Here is a 22,456-nt window from a genome sequence, read left to right on the forward strand (position 1 = left end):
TTCTTGTTCATGAGTCGGTACAAAAAGAAGACAAAATATCTTCATTACGTTGACTATATCAATCAATCAATTCAAGAAAATTACCTTTATTTGATGAACTACTTGACTCATCATGTCCTCGAAAAGGTAATTCTTGCCTCAATAGAAAGCGTGTTACATCAAACATTGTCGTTAAACGGGTGCGATAATTTATTTCTATATCACGACCATGACCATGTGTACGTAAAACGTTTCTCATGTTATGTCTTTGATCTTGAAATGATTCAAATTAATTTCTAGCTTCATTATGACAATTACTATTTGAAGTTTCCATATGTCGATTGAATCTTTCTAATGCCCTTTTCCAATTTTTGTACCCATCTCCTATAAAGGTAACATCTACGTTTTCTCTATTTAAAGGCTTAAAAAGATAACACTAAAAACAAAATGATGTATCTTTTGATATGCTATGTTCTAACCATGTATATTTGATCAGTAACATTAGACTCATTAGTATGCTCATTAATTGATTGAGAATGCTCAGACTGCTCATGTGATGTAGAAGTAAAAATTCGTTTATATAACATCTCCATTATTCTATATCCTACATAAAATAAATAACTAAAAATAGATATGTGTCATAACCTAGGCCCCTAAATAAAATCTAACAAATACATTTATTTGTTGTAATAGTTTAAAACTAATTTAAAATTAAGAAATATAAAATAATATTTTACCTTTATATTTATATAAATTATTATTTTACCCTTATATTTATATAAATTATTATTTTAATCTTTATTTTATAAGTAATTTGTATTATTAATTAATTATATTGAAATTAATAAAATATATATATATATATATATATATAATTATAATATAAATGTAGTTTTAAAATAAATAATAATCTTATATGGTTTTATTATTTTATATATAATTCTTTATATTTTAAATTATATAAATAAATCTTATTTGTATATTAACTAATTGAAGTTTCCATATGTCGATTGAATCTTTCTAATGCCCTTTCCAATTTTTGTACCCATCTCCTATAAAGGTAACATCTACGTTTTCTCTATTTAAAGGCTTAAAAAGATAACACTAAAAAAAAATGATGTATCTTTTGATATGCTATGTTCTAACCATGTATATTTGATCAGTAACATTAGACTCATTAGTATGCTCATTAATTGATTGAGAATGCTCAGACTGCTCATGTGATGTAGAAGTAAAAATTCGTTTATAGAACATCTCCATTATTCTATATCCTACATAAAATAAATAACTAAAAATAGATATGTGTCATAACCTAGGCCCCTAAATAAAATCTAACAAATACATTTATTTGTTGTAATAGTTTAAAACTAATTTAAAATTAAGAAATATAAAATAATATTTTACCTTTATATTTATATAAATTATTATTTTACCCTTATATTTATATAAATTATTATTTTAATCTTTATTTTATAAGTAATTTGTATTATTAATTAATTATATTGAAATTAATAAAATATATATATATATATAATTATAATATAAATCTAGTTTTAAAATAAATAATAATCTTATATGGTTTTCATTATTTTATATATAATTCTTTATATTTTAAATTATATAAATAAATATTATTTGTATATTAACTAAAATTTATGTATTATTATTATAAATATTGTATCTTAGAAAATATTTTTGGTATAAAATAAAAATAATAATTACTTTAATAAAATTATATTTGAAATTAGAATACTATAATTATGAATTAATTTTTTTATAAAAGAAAGTGTTAATATATTTTTTTATAAAAGAAAGTGTTAATTTATTATAAATATTGTTTGTATAAAGAAAATGTGAGAGCAGGGTTTAATCACCTGACCTCTATTATGGAAGGTAACTCCAAAACCAGCAGGACAAAATCTTATTTGATAAATATATATATAAAAAATATCTTAAAACTTTTATGGTTGGGGGAGGCCCGGGCCCCCCAAGGTCCCCTTGTAGGTCCTCCACTGGTGGCAGGAAAAGCGTGGGAGATCATTAGAACAAAGGAGGTGGTGATCGATTGACATAAAATAGTCTGATCTTTAAAGGTTATACCTCGACACCAATTCATCATTTGGCTGACATTCATGAAAATATTGGCAAAAAGAGACAGAAGTAAGAAGTATATGAATATTGCAGAAGTTAATTGCCCAATATACGCAGTAAAAGAGGAAAGCGTTGACCACCTGTTTGGGGAGTGTATCCAAGTTGTGTATCAATTTTTTTCAGAACATGAATATCACTAACTTTCCAGGTAAATGAAACAAAAACATAGAGCTTATAAAGATAAAGGCTAAGGGTAATAACTTCTATGCGAATGTTTTCAAATGCTTTTTTGGAGCCCTGATCTACAATACTTGGAGAGAAAAAAATACAAGAATTCATAGAACAAATAAGATAATAGAAGGAAAAGTTTAGGATGATATTGTTTCTAATGGAAACGCTCTCATACATACATGAAAATGAATTCCGATTAATGAAGACAGTTTGAAGCTCAGTCAAAGATGGAATATCCCCTATAAAATTATTAAAAGGAAAGGAAGGTTCAAATATTTCTTGTTTGATGGCATGTTTGTAATTCAATTGTTTGTTGTTCTGTAATTCAGTTATTTGAAACTCAGTTAGTGTTTTCAACAAAGTTAGGGCCTATCTAGCTTTGTTTCTTGAAACTCATTTCCCTCTTTTGAGTTTTTTTAATGAAATGGCAATAAGCCGTTTTCCAAAAAAAAGACTTGTTCTCAATAATAAATATACCTGAGGAAGTACCAGCATCTGATGCTTTCTTCGTCTTCTACAGTGACTCCAAATAGACTTTGCAGTTTCTCTTCTAGTAGCCATCTTTACCACAATAGAAACAAGTCCCTTTGTCATCATTCTTCTTCTCAAGAAGTTTGCTTTTTTGTTCAACTTGTAGTTAAACACGACTTGTGAATAACTATTTGGAAGTGAAAGCAGAATTATGTCAATACATAATTCTCTTTGTAATTCAAAACCAAGAGTTTTCAGCCTCTTAATGTATCCAAGCATCTTCAATGCATGAATAACCGTAGATGATCCCTCTGATAGCTTAGAATTGAATACAACTGCGAGACTTCCAACCTTTCATCTCTCGCTTTTTCAGCAAACAACTCATCAAGTGATTTCTCCTTGTGATCTTTAACCAAAATTCTAATCTGAATACCGTGATTAATAAACTATTATTAATCACGGCTTTATGATAACACTGTCATTAATAATCAATAATTTGGAATTTGTTAGTGGACGATTATTAAGGACGATGTTATTATAAAATCATGATTAATAATAGTTTATTAATCACGGTTTCATGATAACGCCATCCTTAATCTGGAAATTTTAGTGGAGGATTATTGAGGACGACGTTATCATAAAACCGTCATTAATAAATAGTTTATTAATCAAGGATTTTTGTTATCACCGTGGTTATTAATTATCTCTAAAACAGCAGGAAAAAATGTCTTTTAGTCACGTCGTTTATCATAAAACCGTGACTAATAATAATGGCGGAACTTTCAAAACATTAGTCATGGCGAATACAATGAAAGTCGTGGTTAATAATACTTATTAGTGTGGGCGTTACATAGTCGACACTAATAAAAATTATTAACCACGACATATAGATTGCCGACACTAATAAAATTATTAACCACATCGAATGATCGTCGTGGTTAATGTTGGTCGTTAATTATACTTTTTCTACTAGTGATTAGATCAACATTTAAATAACATAATTATATCAACATAAAATTATTGTGATTCTAATAATGAGTTAATTAATTGTAAATACAACTAGTGTAATTTTATATTAATACTTCGATAATGGTATATACATTTGTACATTAATTGACAAATACTAGTATAAAATAATATTAAACATTTTAAGGCATAAATAATAAGCATAACCATATTAAGCGTTTTAAGTCATAAATAATAAGCATGATCATATGAAGTGTTTTAAGTCGGACAAAATGTAATGAATTTAAAGTATAGGAAGAGAATATATATATATATATATATATATATATATATATATATATATATATATATATATATATAAATGGAGAGAATAGAATCCATATTTTTTTAAAAAAAATTGTCACATAGACTATTAGACAACTAATATAATAATAGTTATTATTTAAAAGTTAAAATATATTTACTTAATAATATTATTAATGGAATTCTACTAGTACAACCCTATTGTACTACCTATTACTAGTATTTTTAAGTTGAGTTTTTACTTAAACTAGCATTTAGCCCGTGCATTTGCACAAGTAATAATATAAAAAACCGTGTAAAAAATTACGGATAACATTTTTAATTTTATTTTTAACCGTTTTAAATTTATGGGTGGGTCAACCCACAATCTGACCTAAATATTCATTTACTCAACATCATTATATATATATAGATTAGTTAGTTAAAAAGTTGAACTTATATTAATATTAAAACGTCCCGCGTTTATTAAATTTGGTGTTGAATTTAAAATATAAAGTCTTTGTAGCCTAGTTGGTTAAAGAGTTGTACTTGTTTTGTTAGGTTGCAAGTTCAAACATACCTCTAGCATTTTAAATTTTATTTTTAACCGTTTTAAATTTAAAGGCGGGTCAACCCACAATCCGACCCAAGTATCCAAATTAACCACGGCTCTCGACCCGCAATCCGGACACTTTAAAAATTAAGCATCATTATATATATATATATATATATATATATATATATATTAGTTAGTTAAAAAGTTGAACTTATATTAATATTAAAACGTCCCGCGTTTATCAAATTTGGTGTTGAATTTAAAATATAAAGTCTTTGTATCCTAGTTGGTTAAAGAGTTGTACTTGTTTTGTTAGGTTGCAAATTCGAAACATACCTCTAACATCTTAAATTTTATTTTTAACCGTTTTAAATTTAAAGGCGGGTCAACCCACAATCCGACCCAAGTATCCAAATTAACCACAGCTCTCGACCCGGCAATCCGGACACTTTAAAAATTAAGCATCATTATATATATATATATATATATTTTATTTATTTTTTTTTGTTATTCATATATATAAATTGTTATTGTAATTAGGTTATACATATTAAATTTATGATTTTTGAATATATTATTTTGTGTTAATACTTTGAAGTTTATTTTTATTATATAAATGAAATTTTGAGAGAATAAAATTTAATTATTTATTTATTATTATTATAATTGAAGTGGATAGTAGAATTATATTTTAGATGGCGTAGTGGAGAGAAGAAATCGTACCGTGATGGATGCTTCGAGGAGCTTACCGAAAAACTTCTGGGAGAGGCGGTGCGACATGTAGTTTATCTTCTGAATCGCTTGCCGACGAAGTTGTTACGAACTTGCACCCCTTATAGAAATTTAATGGTAAACAACCTCATCTGGAACACTCGAGAGTGTTTGGGTGTACCGAACATGTGAAGACTGCGGGACCACATCTCAAGAATCTTGATGATCGAAGTCAATCCATGGTGTATCTTGATGTCGAAGACGGAATTAAGGCGCACATATTTCTTCATCCAACTTATGGGAAAATCCGTGTGAGTAGAGATGTCGTGTTCGAGGAGGAGAAGAAGTGAGAGTGATGCAATGACAACAACAAGCTTGTACAAAATTCCATGGAGTTCAGAATCCTACGAGATGACGACAACATAGCAAAGTTGGAAAATGCAACAGCTACACCGAACTCCCCTCATCATCAAGAGAGCTCGGATGGGTCCACAACAAAAGTTGATCCCATCAAACTTTGTTCCCTTTCCGATGTGTATGCAGGGGCACCACTAGTAGAGATGGCCCCATCAAAAATTTCATCTTCAACTCACGTCAAAACATATCTACCCATTCTCACACTCAGCCTACAACCCACTACCAAACTCATGATTCCCCTAAAACCTCTCATTTGTCCCCCTTCTTCTGATAGTCTTATATATACAACCAAACCTACACCCAACATTGAAACCCATAGAAAATCTCCTTTAGTTGGCTCCAAAGTTAGAGAGAGTTTCTCTTATTCAAATGCTCTCAATGACTCTCTACTTGAATATTGGCGTCACCTATTAGATTTGGTGACAAAATTATTGAACTAAAAAAATGACAACGCCAAGATAAATATCATATGCACTAAGAAGGATGTGCGTCGCCCTCGAATTATTCTTTGAGTCTTACATATGTGAGATTATTGACAAAGTGATCAGGCTCCAATCCTGCTTTTATAAAATGAGAAGATTCATCGACAGATGAGACACGTCATTGTGTGTCGACTTGAATAGACACGAACATTTTTACAGTATTACGCGTAATTGAGATAATACATTTTGGATCATCATTGGGATGATTTCACAACAAAATTCAAGAAGGAAGAAAACAATACTTTGCCAGGTATAATGATAATGTTTTAGAAATTTATCAGTTTGCTAACATCTCCCTTGAGTCGAGTCTTGTGGCTTTTTGCGAACTCTTTCAACTTTTTTTAAAAACTAAAATTTATTTAAATATTTTACAAAAGAAACTCTTTATGTAATAATGAATCATGTTTTATGGATTTCATATCAGTTTAATACTTTCATTTTTATTTTATTTTTTCTTCTTATGAAGTTTCTTAATTCAAGCTTTGTATTATTTAAATGCAATTTAATCATTTTTAACAATTTCATGCGGAAATAGTTGTAAGCATGCATTGCTAGTATTATTCGAATTAAATATTAATTTAAATTGTGAGAAATTAAAATCTGAATGCGGAAACATACCTTAATTGTAATCATGAATCTTCTCTTTCTTTATAATGGAAATATTTTTAATCTTCTCTTTCCTTAGATGAAATGATTCTTCCAATTTAATGAGTACGTTAACTGTTTTCTCTCTATGTTTATAAGGACGCAAAGGAGAAATGATCGCATTTCAAATATAGATCATTACCATTATAAAACAATCATCATGATGTTAGTTATTATAGTTTGGTCATTTCTAGTTTAGCCCTATTGGGTCAAATTATTTTGACTGAGGGTCAAACTGCTGTGTCATTTACATTATGTCATCTTCTCATTCTTTGGTTCTTAGCTTCAAATCTGAGCAAATTTTTCCGCACTTGAATCGTTCAAGAGTTTGCAAGAATTTGTGAAGAATAGAAAGTGATTTAAATCTTTAACATGATTTCTATCAAACCGTTTTTCCTAAGCCGTCATTAATAGCCAGACCCCCGTCTCTATCGATTATGCCGATCCTATCAAGCCCTTCATAAAATTAGAAATGTCACTTAAGTGTCATCGCTTTATATTCTTGACAAATACACTCATAAGCCATAAACTTAATTTAACATTGATCATATTATTTTGGCTTATATTAAATATGACATTTTCACAATTATTTATTATACTAATGACCCTATAAATTCCAACAATCTTTCACTGGATCACGTATGTACAAAAATAAATGTATCAACCATAATGCGCCTAAAGTTTTATGTCATCTCAATCATATATTGTATAAACAATTATACCAATTAATCATATCAATATATCACCAAAGAGCTCATCGTTGTATTTAAGCACAACTAAACTCAACAATGATCACATAAATCAATATAATTAATTGACAAATAATATCACAAATACGGGTAATGAAAATTCCATGCAATGTGATCTTTTCATGTTAATTTTCACCTAATCTTACTTGACTTTAGTGAGATCATACTTTATAAATAATTATACAAAATGTAATGAACTGAATAATACTTAATTTCTAATCAAAATAAAAGTTGATAAATAACTATAAATTAATTATACTAAAAGACAACCAAACTACAAACTCCCACTGAAGTTAGAGATCGTTGATCTCTATGACACTCATATGAACAATATTTTCATGAAAGACATTAGGCGATAAACTCATTGTCAAGGGGTTCATTACCATAGAGATTGTACATAAATATTATATAGAATTCTATCAACTTTGTATCATTTCTTTCACAATAAGAAACTTGATTTCAATATCACCTAGTTTGATGCCTAGTAACATGTCACAAATTTCCTTGCAACAGTAGATGACGTCGTAAGTGTTTGTTTGACACTTCTTCAAGAAACAACAAAACCAACTAGCGAAAACTATTACTTGAAGTGGATTTTATAATATTTTGGCATCCCTTGAGATCGGAGTCAAAATACCCAATGATCTCAAGACTATCCGACCTCCTATAAGTGAGCATTTAATTCTTAGTTCTTTTCAAATATCTCATAACATTGGCTACTTAATGTCAAACAAAATTTGTGTCAAACAAAATTTCACCCACATATAAAACCATAAATAAGCGTTTACTCCCACTAAACTTGTGGTACACAAATAATCAATTAAATTCACCTCAATACCAAAAAGAGAGAATTGTTATTCTTTAAAATTTATGGTACAGTGTTCTGCTATTCATCAAAATGGGAAGAAAGAAAAACAATAAGAATAAGGAAGTCATAGAATTTGTGATGGAAGGAGTAAGAGAGGTAGCTGAAAAAAAAATCGATAGGATTGCTGAAAAATTATCCATGAAAAGCAGGAATACAACAAAGGTAAAGAACTAATTACTGATATAAATTTGGAAGAAAGTGCAGTAGGAAAATAGGGGGAAAATGAAGGAATGTGGAAGGTTGGGTATAATGAAAAAGCAAACCTCTTTGGACTTAAAAATTAAATCACAAAGCTACTAATGCATGCAAATAAAGGAGAGATTGTTTTTAACAAAGAGAAAATACAACAAATAACCATCCAATTGAATATACATTATCTTTAAGATTGGAACCTACTGAAGAATGAAGAATACGGAAAGATAGTAAACTGGTCAGTAGAAACAATGAGGGAGCTAATGAAGTCCTCCAAATCAAAGAGCTATACTATCAGGAGCAATTCCAACTAGAAGGTAAATTAAGTCTGGAAAAAGAATACAGAAAAGAAAGCATAAGATCATGCATACAAATGTCAAAACTACTTGGGTGAATTTAAAACAAAAGTTGAGATTCTAAACTCTCCTTTTGAATTTATATTGCCTACTGAAGTGGAAGAGAAATGCGTTAAAAATGAAAAAATGTAGTTGTTGGGAACTATATAAGAAAGAACCGTGTATATTTTCTAGACACTAAGGAATCACTAAGGAATCTCTAATGAAACAATGGGAGCATAAAGGACTAGAGAAGGTTTCTGCAAACATCCATGATCTATATTTTCTACAATTCAAAAAGAGAACGAACTTGGATGATATTCTGAAAATTTGGCATACTTATATTGGATCTAACTATATGAAGTTTTAGAGATGGTTTGAAGAATTGAGCCTTCTAAGCAAGCCAAAGAAAACAGCCAAAATATGGTTCAAACCTAGGAACATCCCATCACACATGTATAATGCAGAAGTTCTAAGTTACTTTGCTAGTCTATTGGGGAAACCATTATATATGGACCCAATTAAAGAGGTAGAAGAGCACCTTACTTTTGCTAGAATAAGCATTGAAGTGCATTCTTAAAGTACACTGCCAAAGAACATGACAGTTGTTAATAGGAGTGGAAAGCCCACAGTAATGAAAATCTCATATGAATGGAGGTCAAACAAGTGTGCTTTCTGCAATACTTTCTAACATGTTAGTACTAAATGTGCAAAAGAAATTGAGGAAGAACAAAAAATCATGAAAGCCCGGGAAGCAAAAAAACAGGAAAATGAAACAGAAGAATCAAGAATGGAAGAGCATATTGTGGAAGTCAAGGATAGTGATAAAAAAGACAAAAATGAGGAAAATACAGAGGAGGAAGGTAAGAAGGATTCTGGGAAAAAGGAAAGAAAGTAAAGGGAATCAAGGTGAAGAGGAAAACAAAATTTTCTATAATGCAAAAGATCAGAATGGAAATGGACGATGAACCTCGAGTTGTTGTTGAGAAAACTTAAGAGGAATATACCCAAAATTTCAAAGCTGGAATAGAGAATTCTAAAGCCGTTAAAGAAGATTTCAAAACCAATGTGGAGTCTAAAGCTTAAGCCGAAGATAATGAAGACAAGAACACATAAATTCAAGTTGAAGATAACAAAGATAAAAGCCCTGAAATTCTCAGAAACAATTTTTTCTATCAAATCAAAACGGGCTCGTACAAAGAGAGAATTCAAATGAGAAACAACAATACTCATCAGCATCTTTAATACAACCTCCTTTCATCGTCAAAGGAACGGGAAAAGGAAGAGGAAGAGGAAGAAGGCCTCTCAATGAAAACAGATGGCATGAGAAAATGCTAGGCTGAGATAGTTAAGTTTTAATGAAGTCTTTTATGTTTGTAATCTCTATTTTTTTATAATGTATGAATGTTACCAATCAGTTTTTTTAGGGTCTTTTGATTGTCATCCTTAATCATAGATAGGGTTTGTCTAGCTTTGATTTCTAACCATCCCACTTTGGGGACTTTAATAAAATGGTTCTAACCGTTTTCCCCCCAAAAAAAGAAATTTATGGTACCACCAATGAGACATTGCTTTAAGTCTATAGATGAATTTATTTAATTTGCAAACCATATTAATTTGTTCTCTCGACACAAAGTTTCTCGTAGCACAAAATTGTTTTTCAATGTCTTCATTGAAAAATTCCTTAAAATCTATTTTGGTGAAGCTCCATATCAAAATATGAAATGAGTATCATAAAATTGTCCATAAAGAGTAGTTTGATTAAACTGAATTGTAGCAAAGACACTTGATTTTGAGATTGTTGAGTTTGTACTCAATGAATTTGATCAATATTGTCTTGTTACTCTTGATTTTTTGCACTTTATCATCAATAAGAATAAAATTCTTATCAATGTCAAAAATATTTGAGTTATAGATCAAATTTTCCTTAATATTAATTATTGATCTAAATCATTTCAAAGACAAAATTATTTCTCCCCTCAAACTCAATTTCCTCAAAAAAAATAATATTGCAATCTTTTCTAAAAAATATCTATAACTTGACATCATCAAAATTATAGCCCTTAATCACTTAGAATATTTAATAAAGTAGTTGCTCACATTTATAAACTTAAGTAACAACTAAATTCAAATAATAATTTATTCTATCTCAAAATACTTATTAATTGTTAATAGTATTTTGGTGTAATTATTAAACATTAATAATAAGACATGTCAAATAATCCATCTATATTTGGATGGATTAATTATTTACATAAATAAGACTTTATAATTATTAAATGTTTACCATCACAAGTATTTATGCAATTTCGTCAATTAATTATCAGCATTTGGACCAAATAATATAATCACTACCATCCAAAATTTTCTTGAATTAATTTCAACAAACATTTTCACTTTGGTGATTATTGGTATCAATCAATTCAATACACTTTGGTGTATGAATGAATTATAATATCATTATTTTGAATTTAAATATAATATTATTATATATAAATCAAATCAATAATATATAGTTTACTAAAGAAATATATAATTTTATTTTAAATTAATCAAATGTAATTTACTTTATTTTATTAAAAAAATATACCTAGGACAAATCTTAATCATTGAATTTGTAATTTGTAATGTCTCCTATTAATTAAATTTCAAATATTTTTATGGACAAAACTTGTTGAATTAAGTTTTCCTTTTATATCCACTTTAATCTTTAAATTAAAGGTATAAGATAATCCAATTATTCATTAATTTATTAATAATCATTAATCTTAATATTTTAATTCTAAATATAATAAAAATATTATTGATCTAAATTTATATAAATATATATATTAATTTATATATACCTACAAATACACATTGTTTCTTAATTCTTTCTAAACATAAATATAGTAACTTAACGAGAAAATCTAAATATTCATAAATATAAATCTAGTAACTTAACGAGATCTATAAATCTAGAATCTTAATGAGAACATCATAAATCTTTATATGCTCTCAGTTAATAATCAAAATTATGCTCTGTCTATCTTCTTCCATCCCTGAAGTTCAAGATTCAAATAGTGAATCTCAATTTCAAACTTTTTCCTGCTAAGGAAATCCTTTATGTATTGAAGAATGGGTGTGTATTCTGCATCTTGGGCAGGTAATGCAGCTAAAACATGATTGACAATTTCAAACTACTAACACTTAAAGAACAGCTTCAAGGAGTTCCTAAAGACGATTTTATTAGGAATTGATGTAACAATTGTATTAATTCTCTAATCGAATTTATTTCTCTTCAAGCTAACAACCAGTATTTTTAAAATACTCGAAAATATGAGCAGCAATTCACAATTATAGCATCAATAATCATCCGAATAAATGAGATAAAGAAAAATGAATTCAATGATAAATTTGACTTGTTAAAAAAGTATTGATATATCAAGAGAAAGAGGGTAAACTAGAAAAATATTTATATGATGAAAATATAGGGTTTGCTATTGTTGTAGAGAAAGAGACAAGGATTTGAAGCTTTCACAATACCATCTCTATTTCGGCGGGAAAGATAGACAAGAATAATTGTCTTGGTCTTAAAGTTATGAAATATTACAAATTGAATTTTAAACCAAGCAACTTCAAATGCCAGAATTGATAAGCAATCATCAAATAAGAAGATTTAATTCACTCAATTCATGTTACCATCAATACTCTTATTTCAGTTTCTTTCTTAATTTTTTTATGTCCGAAATTATATTATACCCACTTAAATTTCGAGTTAGAGCCGTGTAACGCCAAAAATCGTTCATCGGGATTATCGTATCTCGGCTCGATAACTATCGTCCCATAACTCACATTTTTCTCGAGCATCGAGTGAGACGAGCAACAAAAATATTAGGCGCGATTAGAGCACGCTTAAAAATATCGATTTTGACTAATTTTACATTTTTCGAGTAGGCACAAAATTTGTTTTTAGGGAAATTAGAGAAAAAAATATATTTTGCATGTACAAACACATTTTATCAACTGTGTTCTTAGTTTGGTACTTGGTTACACGTGATAAAATGTATTGACACTATGCTTGATTAGAGCTCGCTTAAAAGTATCGATTTTGACTAATTTTAACTTTTTTTAGAATAAACACCTAATTTCTTTCTCTAGAAATTAGTGGGGGAAATTATTTTGTGTGTACAAATGCATTTTAGATATTATGTTCTTAGTTTGATATTTGGTTAATTACACGTGAAAAATGGTATTGAACTATACTTTATTAGAGCTCGCTTAAAAGTATCGATTTTGATTAATTTTGACTTTTTTAGAGTAGTCGCGTAATTTGTCTCTCGAGAATTTAAAAAAAATATTTTGCTTGTACAAACGCATTTTAAATATTGTGTTCTTAATTCAAAAACATGAAAAATGTGTCAAAAAATGTGTCAAAAACGTGTTAAATGTGCCAAACACGTGTTAAACATGCTAAAAACGTGAAAATATGTTAAACGTATTAAACGTGTTAAACGTGTCAAAAACTTGTTAATTATGTCAAAAACGTGAAAACGTGTTAAACGTGCCAAATATGTGAAAAACTTGTTAAACATGCCAAAAACGTGAAAAACAGGCCAAAAGGTGAAAACGTGTTAAACGTGTTCAACATGTAAAAAAACATGTTAAACGTGTCAAAAACATGAAAACATGTTAAACGTGTTAAACGTGCCAAACATGTGAAAAACTTGTTAAACGTGCCAAACATGTGAAACACTTGTTAAACGTGCCAAAATGTGAAAACGTGTAAAAAAACTGAAAAACGGATTAAACATATCAAAAACGTGTTAGACGTGCTAAAAACGTGTTAAATGTGTTCAACATGTAAAAAATATGTTAAATGTGCCAAAAATGTGAAAACATGTTAAACGTGTGAAAACGTGTTAAAAATGTGTTAAACGTGACATAAACGTGATAAACTTGTTTAATGTGTGAAAAATCTGTCAAAAACGTGTTAAACTTACTCAACTAAAAAAATATCGGTTCAATATTTTAACATCCTAAATTTCTAAAAACAAATATTATCGATTGAAAACTTTAATCGTGTTTTAAATAATAAAATAAATTAATTATTTTGATTAAAAAATATATTAAAAAAATTGGACTTACAATTCTGACCTAAAAAGATTAGAATTGAGAAATATAAAATCACACTATATATCCAATGAACTATAAATTACACTATATCCAATTCCATTGGAATTCTAATTCCAATTTTTTTTATATTAAAGTGTCTATCAAATATAAAAATTGGAATTGGACCCTCCAATTCCAATTATAAAAATTATGTTTTATTCAATTAAATATTTATAATGTAGTTATCTTATTCATTGGACGATAAGTATAACAAAAAAATTGTAAAAGAATTGTATGTGAATTTCTTGATTGTAAAATCATTTATTTAAATCATATAAATGTGTTTGATTAAAAAAATGTATCAACACGAATGTGGGGACACATATTTTTATTGATAATAATACCAAAATTATTTTGAATATTATAATAAATAAAAACATAATTAATTGGTAGAGAAATATGTTCTCTACAAAAGATAAAGTTGCGCAATTTATAAAAAGAAATAAAATAACAAGAAAATGCATTGTTTATATTTGATGAGTTGATGCTCAAATCGATATTTAAAATTGAGGATTTTGAAATCAATAAACGTGTCATTTCTTTGACATTACTGTCATAAAAATTTGAAGAATCAATGTCTTCAAAATTATTTTATGAAATAGATGAAAAAGAAAGTTTATAAAGTCTTTGCATGACTTGTAACAATTTTTTAATAATAATATGAAAATTTGATCATACTTGGATTAAGAGTGAATGTGACAAATATATATATATATATATATAATGAAGACAATAAAAATTATTTCATTACGTGTATTTTGTATGATATATTTATCGTTTAAAATAATGATAACAATGATTAAATTCACTAAGAATGTGAATTGCACTGCACGAAATATCATGTTGTTATCAAATAATATATTGATATTATTAAATGAAATACATAATGTCTAAAAGTAATCTATATATGTAAATCTTCTAAGAAACTATGTTGGATAGATTAAACATTATAATCTATAATCTTGACTTATGTCGAAAAATAAAATATTTCTATAAAAAATATGTAATCGTTTATACGAAGGCAGAATAGTTCAAAGGCATTTTGTCTACTAATTAGTCTAAACAATATTTTCATAAAAAAAAGGTTTAAATTGTAAGCATCTACGAACGACTATGTTTCTTATTAGAAGATGTTTCTAATTAGTGTTTGAAATTGGACAAGCTTAGAGTCAATGCCAAGTCTAGACATACACGTCTTAAACATAATGTCATTAGACTATACTCTCTAATAGAGTTATCAAATTTGACTATGTAAGTCAAATATAACATTGTGGATCCACTAACCAATTTAATTGAATAAAGAGTTAGTTTGAAAATCTTTTAAAACATGAGCCTACAATAAGTTGGGATGAAGGAAAACTCAACATATGTAGACTAAAGATCTCAAGAACTAGGTTCAATGGGACAACCTAATTGTACTAACTTGGAAAATTATTGTTGATGAATAATCTTATAACGAAACAATATATATTTTAACGAGGATATGCATATCGCTTTTAATGATTCTTTGTGATCAAAGAAATCACCTATGTGAGGGGGAAGTGGGGCCGTTTTGAAGGAATTGCACAACTCAATTCTAGATCCTCTCACAGAACCAGGTGCATGTTCCATGGACAAAATGGACACAACCATGAGAGCTTGACATTTATTACAAAAAATTCTATGTGAAAGTGTGTAATCATTTACAAAGACATAATAGTTCAAAGACATAAAGTCTATTAATCAACTAGTAAAGTTATATATATATTTTTATAAGGAAAGGTTCAAAGGGTTACACCTACCTATCCTATATATAATTCAATTGTTAAACCTTTCACCGAGTTAATCTTTCAATTTCCATTAATGTGGAGAATTGTAAGAATTAAGTTAATTCTATTAATGAATGAAAATAAGATTGTGAGTAAATGAAATCAAATAAAATTCACACTAAATTCAAACATGAATTAACGGTGACTTTAATTCAAATCATAATTAAATATTAATTATTTAATTTATATTTAATGCCAAATTAAAAAAATTAAAGTATAATGTTATGATAAACATTTAACTTTAATTTGTCTATCAATTGGCTAACGTAAGAACTTTTCAATTAGCTAGCATTGAATGTCTAACATTGTATTTCAACAAATCAATGCATAGGCAATGATGTTAATTAGTTATGAACTAATTGATAAATGAATGAACAATCTCTATTGCTAATAAACGTTTTAATGATTTTATTTGAAGGTTTAATTCTCAACAATATATACTCATTCTTTATTTATTTCACAACATCATTTGTACCATTCTCTATTTAAGAATTCTAATAGATTTTTCTCTCTACACTTCCTTTTGAATTTGGTGATAGTTAAGGTAAATGGTCAAGTTCGATGCGTAGTGATTCCAGTGCAGAATCACTACTAGATTCATTGTACGTACCATGAGAGACAACGTCTGCGATAAACTTCGACACAAACGAGAGACAATTGAACTATTTTAAGGGAAATATGCTAAGCACATACCTCGAATCAACTTCTCAAATCGGTGATTTCGTGTCTTCGTATTTTCTATGTTCTTTGATTTATTTGTAATATCGTTCTCTTATAAGATATCTAACACATTCGACATTGGGGAAGCCTATATGAAATCTCAATAAATTTATCGTTATGCTCATTAATTAAAACGACTTGTTTGATATTCCTTAGTTCAACCATAGGATCATAAAAAATTGTTTGTCCAATTTTTTATTGATTTCCGTTTTAAGGAAATCGCATATAATAACAAAATTGCATCTAAATAATTTCGAAAATTTGTATACCATAATCTTTCTTTATCTTTGAAATGTAGACGAGCAACTCTTTGCTGAATATCAAGAGGAGTATTGTCGACTTCAAAAAACTCTTCAGCTGCATAGATCCAACCATCAACATCATTGCCGTCAAAATTAGAGAAGTCGATTATGGTAAAACATTTGTGTATATGGTAAGGTCTATTATTTATGTCCATTGGGTTACACTCATAATTGTTGATATCATAGAATTTTAGTTGTTGTTGAGGATTGTGATGATGTCTTGCATCTTGATTTGAATTGTCTATAGAAAGTTTATCAAGTCTTAATAATATTTGTTTCATCGTTTAATCAATTCTTGCTTGTGTTCTATCCATTTGGAATTAACTTTGTAAACTACATCCTCGTAATGTTCAAGCATTTGATTTGCTTATTTATTTTTTTTGTTGAGGACGTTGATACAAACATATAATTCTTCTGTTTTTGATTATCTAGGATCTGATCTTAATTTAGTTCCCACCATATTATCTGTCGACGTTGCTTATTAATGAGTAGAAAAACAAATTGCTCTAGTGTGTAAGAAGAAGAAATAAATTAAGAAGATAAAAAGGTAAAAAAAAATATAATTGCTTTATAAAATCAATTATATATCTAAAATGATAGATAAAGTCATATAATTCTTTTATAATTAATAAGAAGGATAAGTTTTATTTTAATTAAAAGAATAATAAATATTTGTAATTTTATAATATCTTCATGCACTTTTTATATATTTATTAATTATAAGCATTTAGGTCAGGTCATTGTCATTTGCTTATATTTTTCCTCTCTTCCAACTCTTCTTTGGCGGCAACTTGTTTCTTTCACTTTATCTCTTAGGTCTCTTCTATTGTTTCACTTTATCTCTTATGTCTCTTCTATTGTAGTTAGATCGAAACTTTGAGCAAATATGTTCATTACGTGCACCTACAAAAGTAAAATTCACAAAATACATTATCAAATTAGTAAAATTCGAACCTAAAATTTGATGGGTAAAATTCAAACTCGAAATACATCGCAGAAAATATATAAGAGAACAACATTACAAATAAATCAAAGATCACAGAAAATATTTATAATAATTAGTGATGAGTACCTTCCTCAGTGAACCACCCCTTCCTTAGTGAACTAGCCCTTGAAAAGAATTTATATAAGCCATCATAGACGTCAATTGTAGCACTCGTGCTTACATTAATTTTGAATCCTCTCACTACTCTTTGGATTTCCTTTCCGCACAGAAACATTTTTGTCTGAGGTTTTAACATTTAGATATGAAGAATGCTTCTTATAGACTTTGAGAGATGAAAAAATAGGGTACTAAGGCGGCTGGTAGGGAAACTAATTTGAGATAGGGTTTCTCTTAGACTGCTGTCCCATTTTATTAAAATACTTTTAAGCCCTTACATAACTTATAAATAGTTAAAATTCATCCTAAACTTTTAAAATAACATCTTGTTTAATTCAATTTTTAGTTTTTATCATGCATAAGACAACTATGCAATATTTTCAATAGAAATTGATATCTAATGGTGTGACGCATAGTTTGAATACTTTGTGAGAAATATAGAAATTATTAATAAACTTTAAATTATTATTTTAAATGTATAATTATCTAATACTTAAAATACCTATTCAGTTTGGGTTTATAAAATATACTCGATTTACTTAAAAAACAATGTTCAAAGGTGATTTTAAGGATTTGAAGATTTTTTTTTATAAAAATCTTAGTACTAATATATAATTATAAAATAAATTTATTTACTTAAAAATAAGTATTTTAATATTATGATTAAATAATTAAGTAATTAATAAATTAAATTGGATGAAACTATGTTTAATTAGCGTTAAAAATTATTGAAAAGTCTAACCAATACTACATTTGATTAGAGACCAATTATGTATTAAAATCTAAAAATAATTTATTATTTAAATTTATATTTTTGCAAACTAAAAATTATGAGTAATAAATATTGGACTTGGACCAATAAAAAATAAATCTCATAATAATAATAATAATAATAATAAATAAATAAATCTTGTACACTCAAAATCTTCATTTATATAATAAACATAAACTTAAAAGTATTAACACAAAATAATATATTAAAAAATCATAAATTACAAAGGCATAAATATATATATATATACAAAAGAAAAACACCAAAATTTAAAAGACCAAACATTACCGGTTCAATTCTTATTTAGATGTATAATTGTAGGCATTCTAACCTCCTATTGAGCTAAATATATAAAAAATTAATATTAATTTTTGTCAAGGTTTTTACTACTTAAACATCTAGTGAGTTAAAATAATAATAATAATAACAATAATAATAATATTAACTTTTTAATTTAAAAATAAAATTATTGTAATAATTTTTTTATAATAAATTTTAATTATTAAATTATTATATTTTATTTTAATTTAAAGTACACTATATTAGTATGAAGTGTTTACAATTCATTCATGTGAATAAATTATTAAAAAAAATTAGATCTATATATTATAAAAAAGACCTAAAAAATTTAAGTTATGCTAATTTTCTGTACAAAAATTATTTATCATCTTAAAATCAATAAAATTGTATTAATAATTAATTTTATTTCAGATTATACTATTAAAATATAATGATATATTTTAATATTGATCTTCTGTCTGTATATATTAGTTGAAAAATCATTCAAACAGAGTATACCAGTTTTTTCTAGTTTGGAATCACCATTTGATGTCTTCCTAACACAATCTTTGTAGAGATCTTGTTCAATCAAGATAACATTAATCCTGCAAATGATCTTTCGATTTTGATTATCCCAGAAACAATAACCAAACTCGGTATCACCATAACCAATAAAAAACATTTATTAGACTTTAGATCAAGTTTTCTCCTATCACATTCATTAATATGAACATAGGATAAACAACCAAACATTTTTAAATAAGAAAAGTTTACATTTTTATTGTTCCAAACTTCTTCAGGAAACTTGAATTCAAGAGGAACAAAGGGTCCCCTGTTTATCAAGTAGGCAACAATGTTACAAGTATAATTTTACAACTTAATAAACAAATTTGACAATTTTTATTCAAATTAAACTATATGAGAAATATATCAACAATCTAAATTTCAAGCATAATAAAAGTAGACAATAAATGTAATTTGACGAAAATTATATGCTTCAAATCTTGAACGAATATCAAATTACAGGCACTTACAATGAATATGAGTATGACTTCTACAATATGTAAGAATAGTTCTAAGTTGCTAGCACAATCACTCAACAGCCTTACTCCACTCAAACAAAATATCTAAAAAGCTTGAAAATACCATTAATGGTTGAGTATTGTAGAAATGATTGGAAACTCTAAATTGTCTGTCATTGTCCTTTGTCATTGTAGGAACTTATTTATAATGGCCGAGTGTCGTCAATCTTCATGTCTTGGTCCAATTCGGCCCCGGTTGTCAATCACCTACTACTACTAGTCTCTATTTTTTATATTTTATTAGGTGGCCAGGGAGTGTTTTTCAATGCAAACAATGATTCCTTCCTTTATTAGAGCATAAGACTCATAACTGGAAAACCTTAGAAGTAACCATCAACTTATACTTACGCCTATCATTTAAACTCCACTAAAAATAATAGTACAAATACCCCAATGCTCTTCGTACCATTTTCATCATCATCGTTATCATCTCTTCATCTTCCTTCCACCAACAAACCCTTACTAAAATCTTTAGTTTCTCAACAATATATCCTTTATGGCTTTTGTCCAAAATTATGGCTTCCCATTCTATTCTCCACCACCACCACTCCCTTCACATTCTCCCTTCCTTACTCCACCACCCTAGCATTCAGCCGCCACCACCACCAAACCATCCCCTTCTTCCACCACCAAGTCGTGTTCCACCGCCACCAATCCATCCCCTTCTTCCACCGCAATCCCCACCAAGTCGCGTTCCTCCATCACCACCACATCATCTCCGTCCACCTCCTCCGCCGCACCACTTCATTCCACCACCGCCTTCATTTCCACCACCTTCTCCAGGACATCATACCATCATCATAGTGGTCTTCGTCTCCTTAGGTGGTCTTTTCCTACTCGGGTGTCTCTCCTTTGCACTCTGTTGCTTTCTCAAGAAGAGGAAGAAGAAACAAATTCACGAGACCGACATTGTGAGAGTTGACGAACACTTCAAGATTCAAGAAGTTGTAGTACCAGGTCCACATGGTACACAGAAAGTAATACTAAATATTGATGAAGACATACATGTTGAAGAAGAGATCAACAAGAATGAGCTGATACTTAACAAAGGGTCTCATCATGATCATGCTATTACTTCCGAATCCCCTCAATCGAAGAAGGCGGTTGAAATAGCCAAAGCAGCAGCTTCTGATACAATCCAGCATTATCATGATCACCAAAAGAGTTGATCAAAACTCTCTCTTCCAAGTATTCCAAATTCTGATGAACCAAGCAGAAAGTCTCATTTTACTTGTGATTTTTTTATTTTTACCCATCAAAAATAAATGTTCACTGTAATTAAGGGAAATACAACCTAACCAAGTTGTATTTAAGCACCCGATAAACTTATAAAATAACTTAAGATTCATCGAACTCTACAATTATCTTTATATAAATTGGTGGGAAATCTCATAACTGTATTTAATGAACATGTCAAATCTAATCGTGTACAAACTATTGCATTATGATAAATTAATTCACTGCAATGAAATATAGAGCTCATAACGTAGCATCGATATCCTCATCAAACTGAGATAACATAGTAAAAGAGAGTTTAAAATGAGTTGTTAATAGAAAATCAAGGAACTATCATGAAACATGTTAAATAAATAAAAAAAACTTTCTCAATATACAATTTCTCGATATAATTTTCTATCTCGTCTCTATCTTAAAATCACAATTTCAAATATTTAATTTGCACATTTACCTTCTTGATTTTTTTTATAAGAGTAAATAAACAAACGAGTTCTCGTACGTAATCAACTTTAAAATAGACACAATCATAAAAAATCATTTTTTAAGTAATGTGTGGTAATAAAAAAGTCACAACTTTTATATCGCCACCTTGACAATTGTTTCAAACAAGATTTTTTTTCTTCAAATAACAAATACACTCATTTTTGTCATAAGACTATATATATATATATATTTTAAAAATGCGGTATTCACATCTAGCTGCTCAAACTCTAAAATATGCATCGCCACAATGCCAAATAATGTTTTATCAAAATTTGTTTCACAACTAAAGAAAACACGTCATTAAAATTAATATCCGAAATTTGACTATACATTTCTCACCGAACTTCAAGAAGGACTAATATCGCATAGAGTTTGCTATTGTTGTAGAGAAAGAGACAAGGATTTGAAGCCTTCACGATACCATCTCTGTTTCGGCGGGAAAGATAGACAAGAATAATTGTCTTGGTCTTAAAGTGATGAAATATTACAAATTGAATTTCAAACTATCATATATCGCCAGACAACTTCAAATGCCAGAATTGA

General features: G+C 28.2%; 1 protein-coding gene across 1 annotated transcript; it reads left to right on the plus strand.

Annotated features, from left to right (window-relative positions):
- Positions 1-20,709: 20,709 nt before the first annotated feature.
- On the plus strand, positions 20,710-21,363 carry LOC124933539 (protein TRACHEARY ELEMENT DIFFERENTIATION-RELATED 7A-like). The gene has a single exon (XM_047473988.1). The coding sequence runs from the start codon at positions 20,710-20,712 to the stop codon at positions 21,361-21,363; it is 654 nt and encodes a 217-aa protein (XP_047329944.1).
- The last annotated feature ends 1,093 nt before the right edge of the window (positions 21,364-22,456 follow it).

The sequence above is a fragment of the Impatiens glandulifera genome, chromosome 1 (assembly GCF_907164915.1).
Source record: "Impatiens glandulifera chromosome 1, dImpGla2.1, whole genome shotgun sequence".
Classification (NCBI taxonomy): domain Eukaryota; kingdom Viridiplantae; phylum Streptophyta; class Magnoliopsida; order Ericales; family Balsaminaceae; genus Impatiens; species Impatiens glandulifera.

Coding starts and splice junctions, on each gene's coding strand:
- LOC124933539 (XM_047473988.1), top strand. CDS start 20,710: ATGGCTTCCCATTCTATTCTCCACCACCACCACTCCCTTCACATTCTC.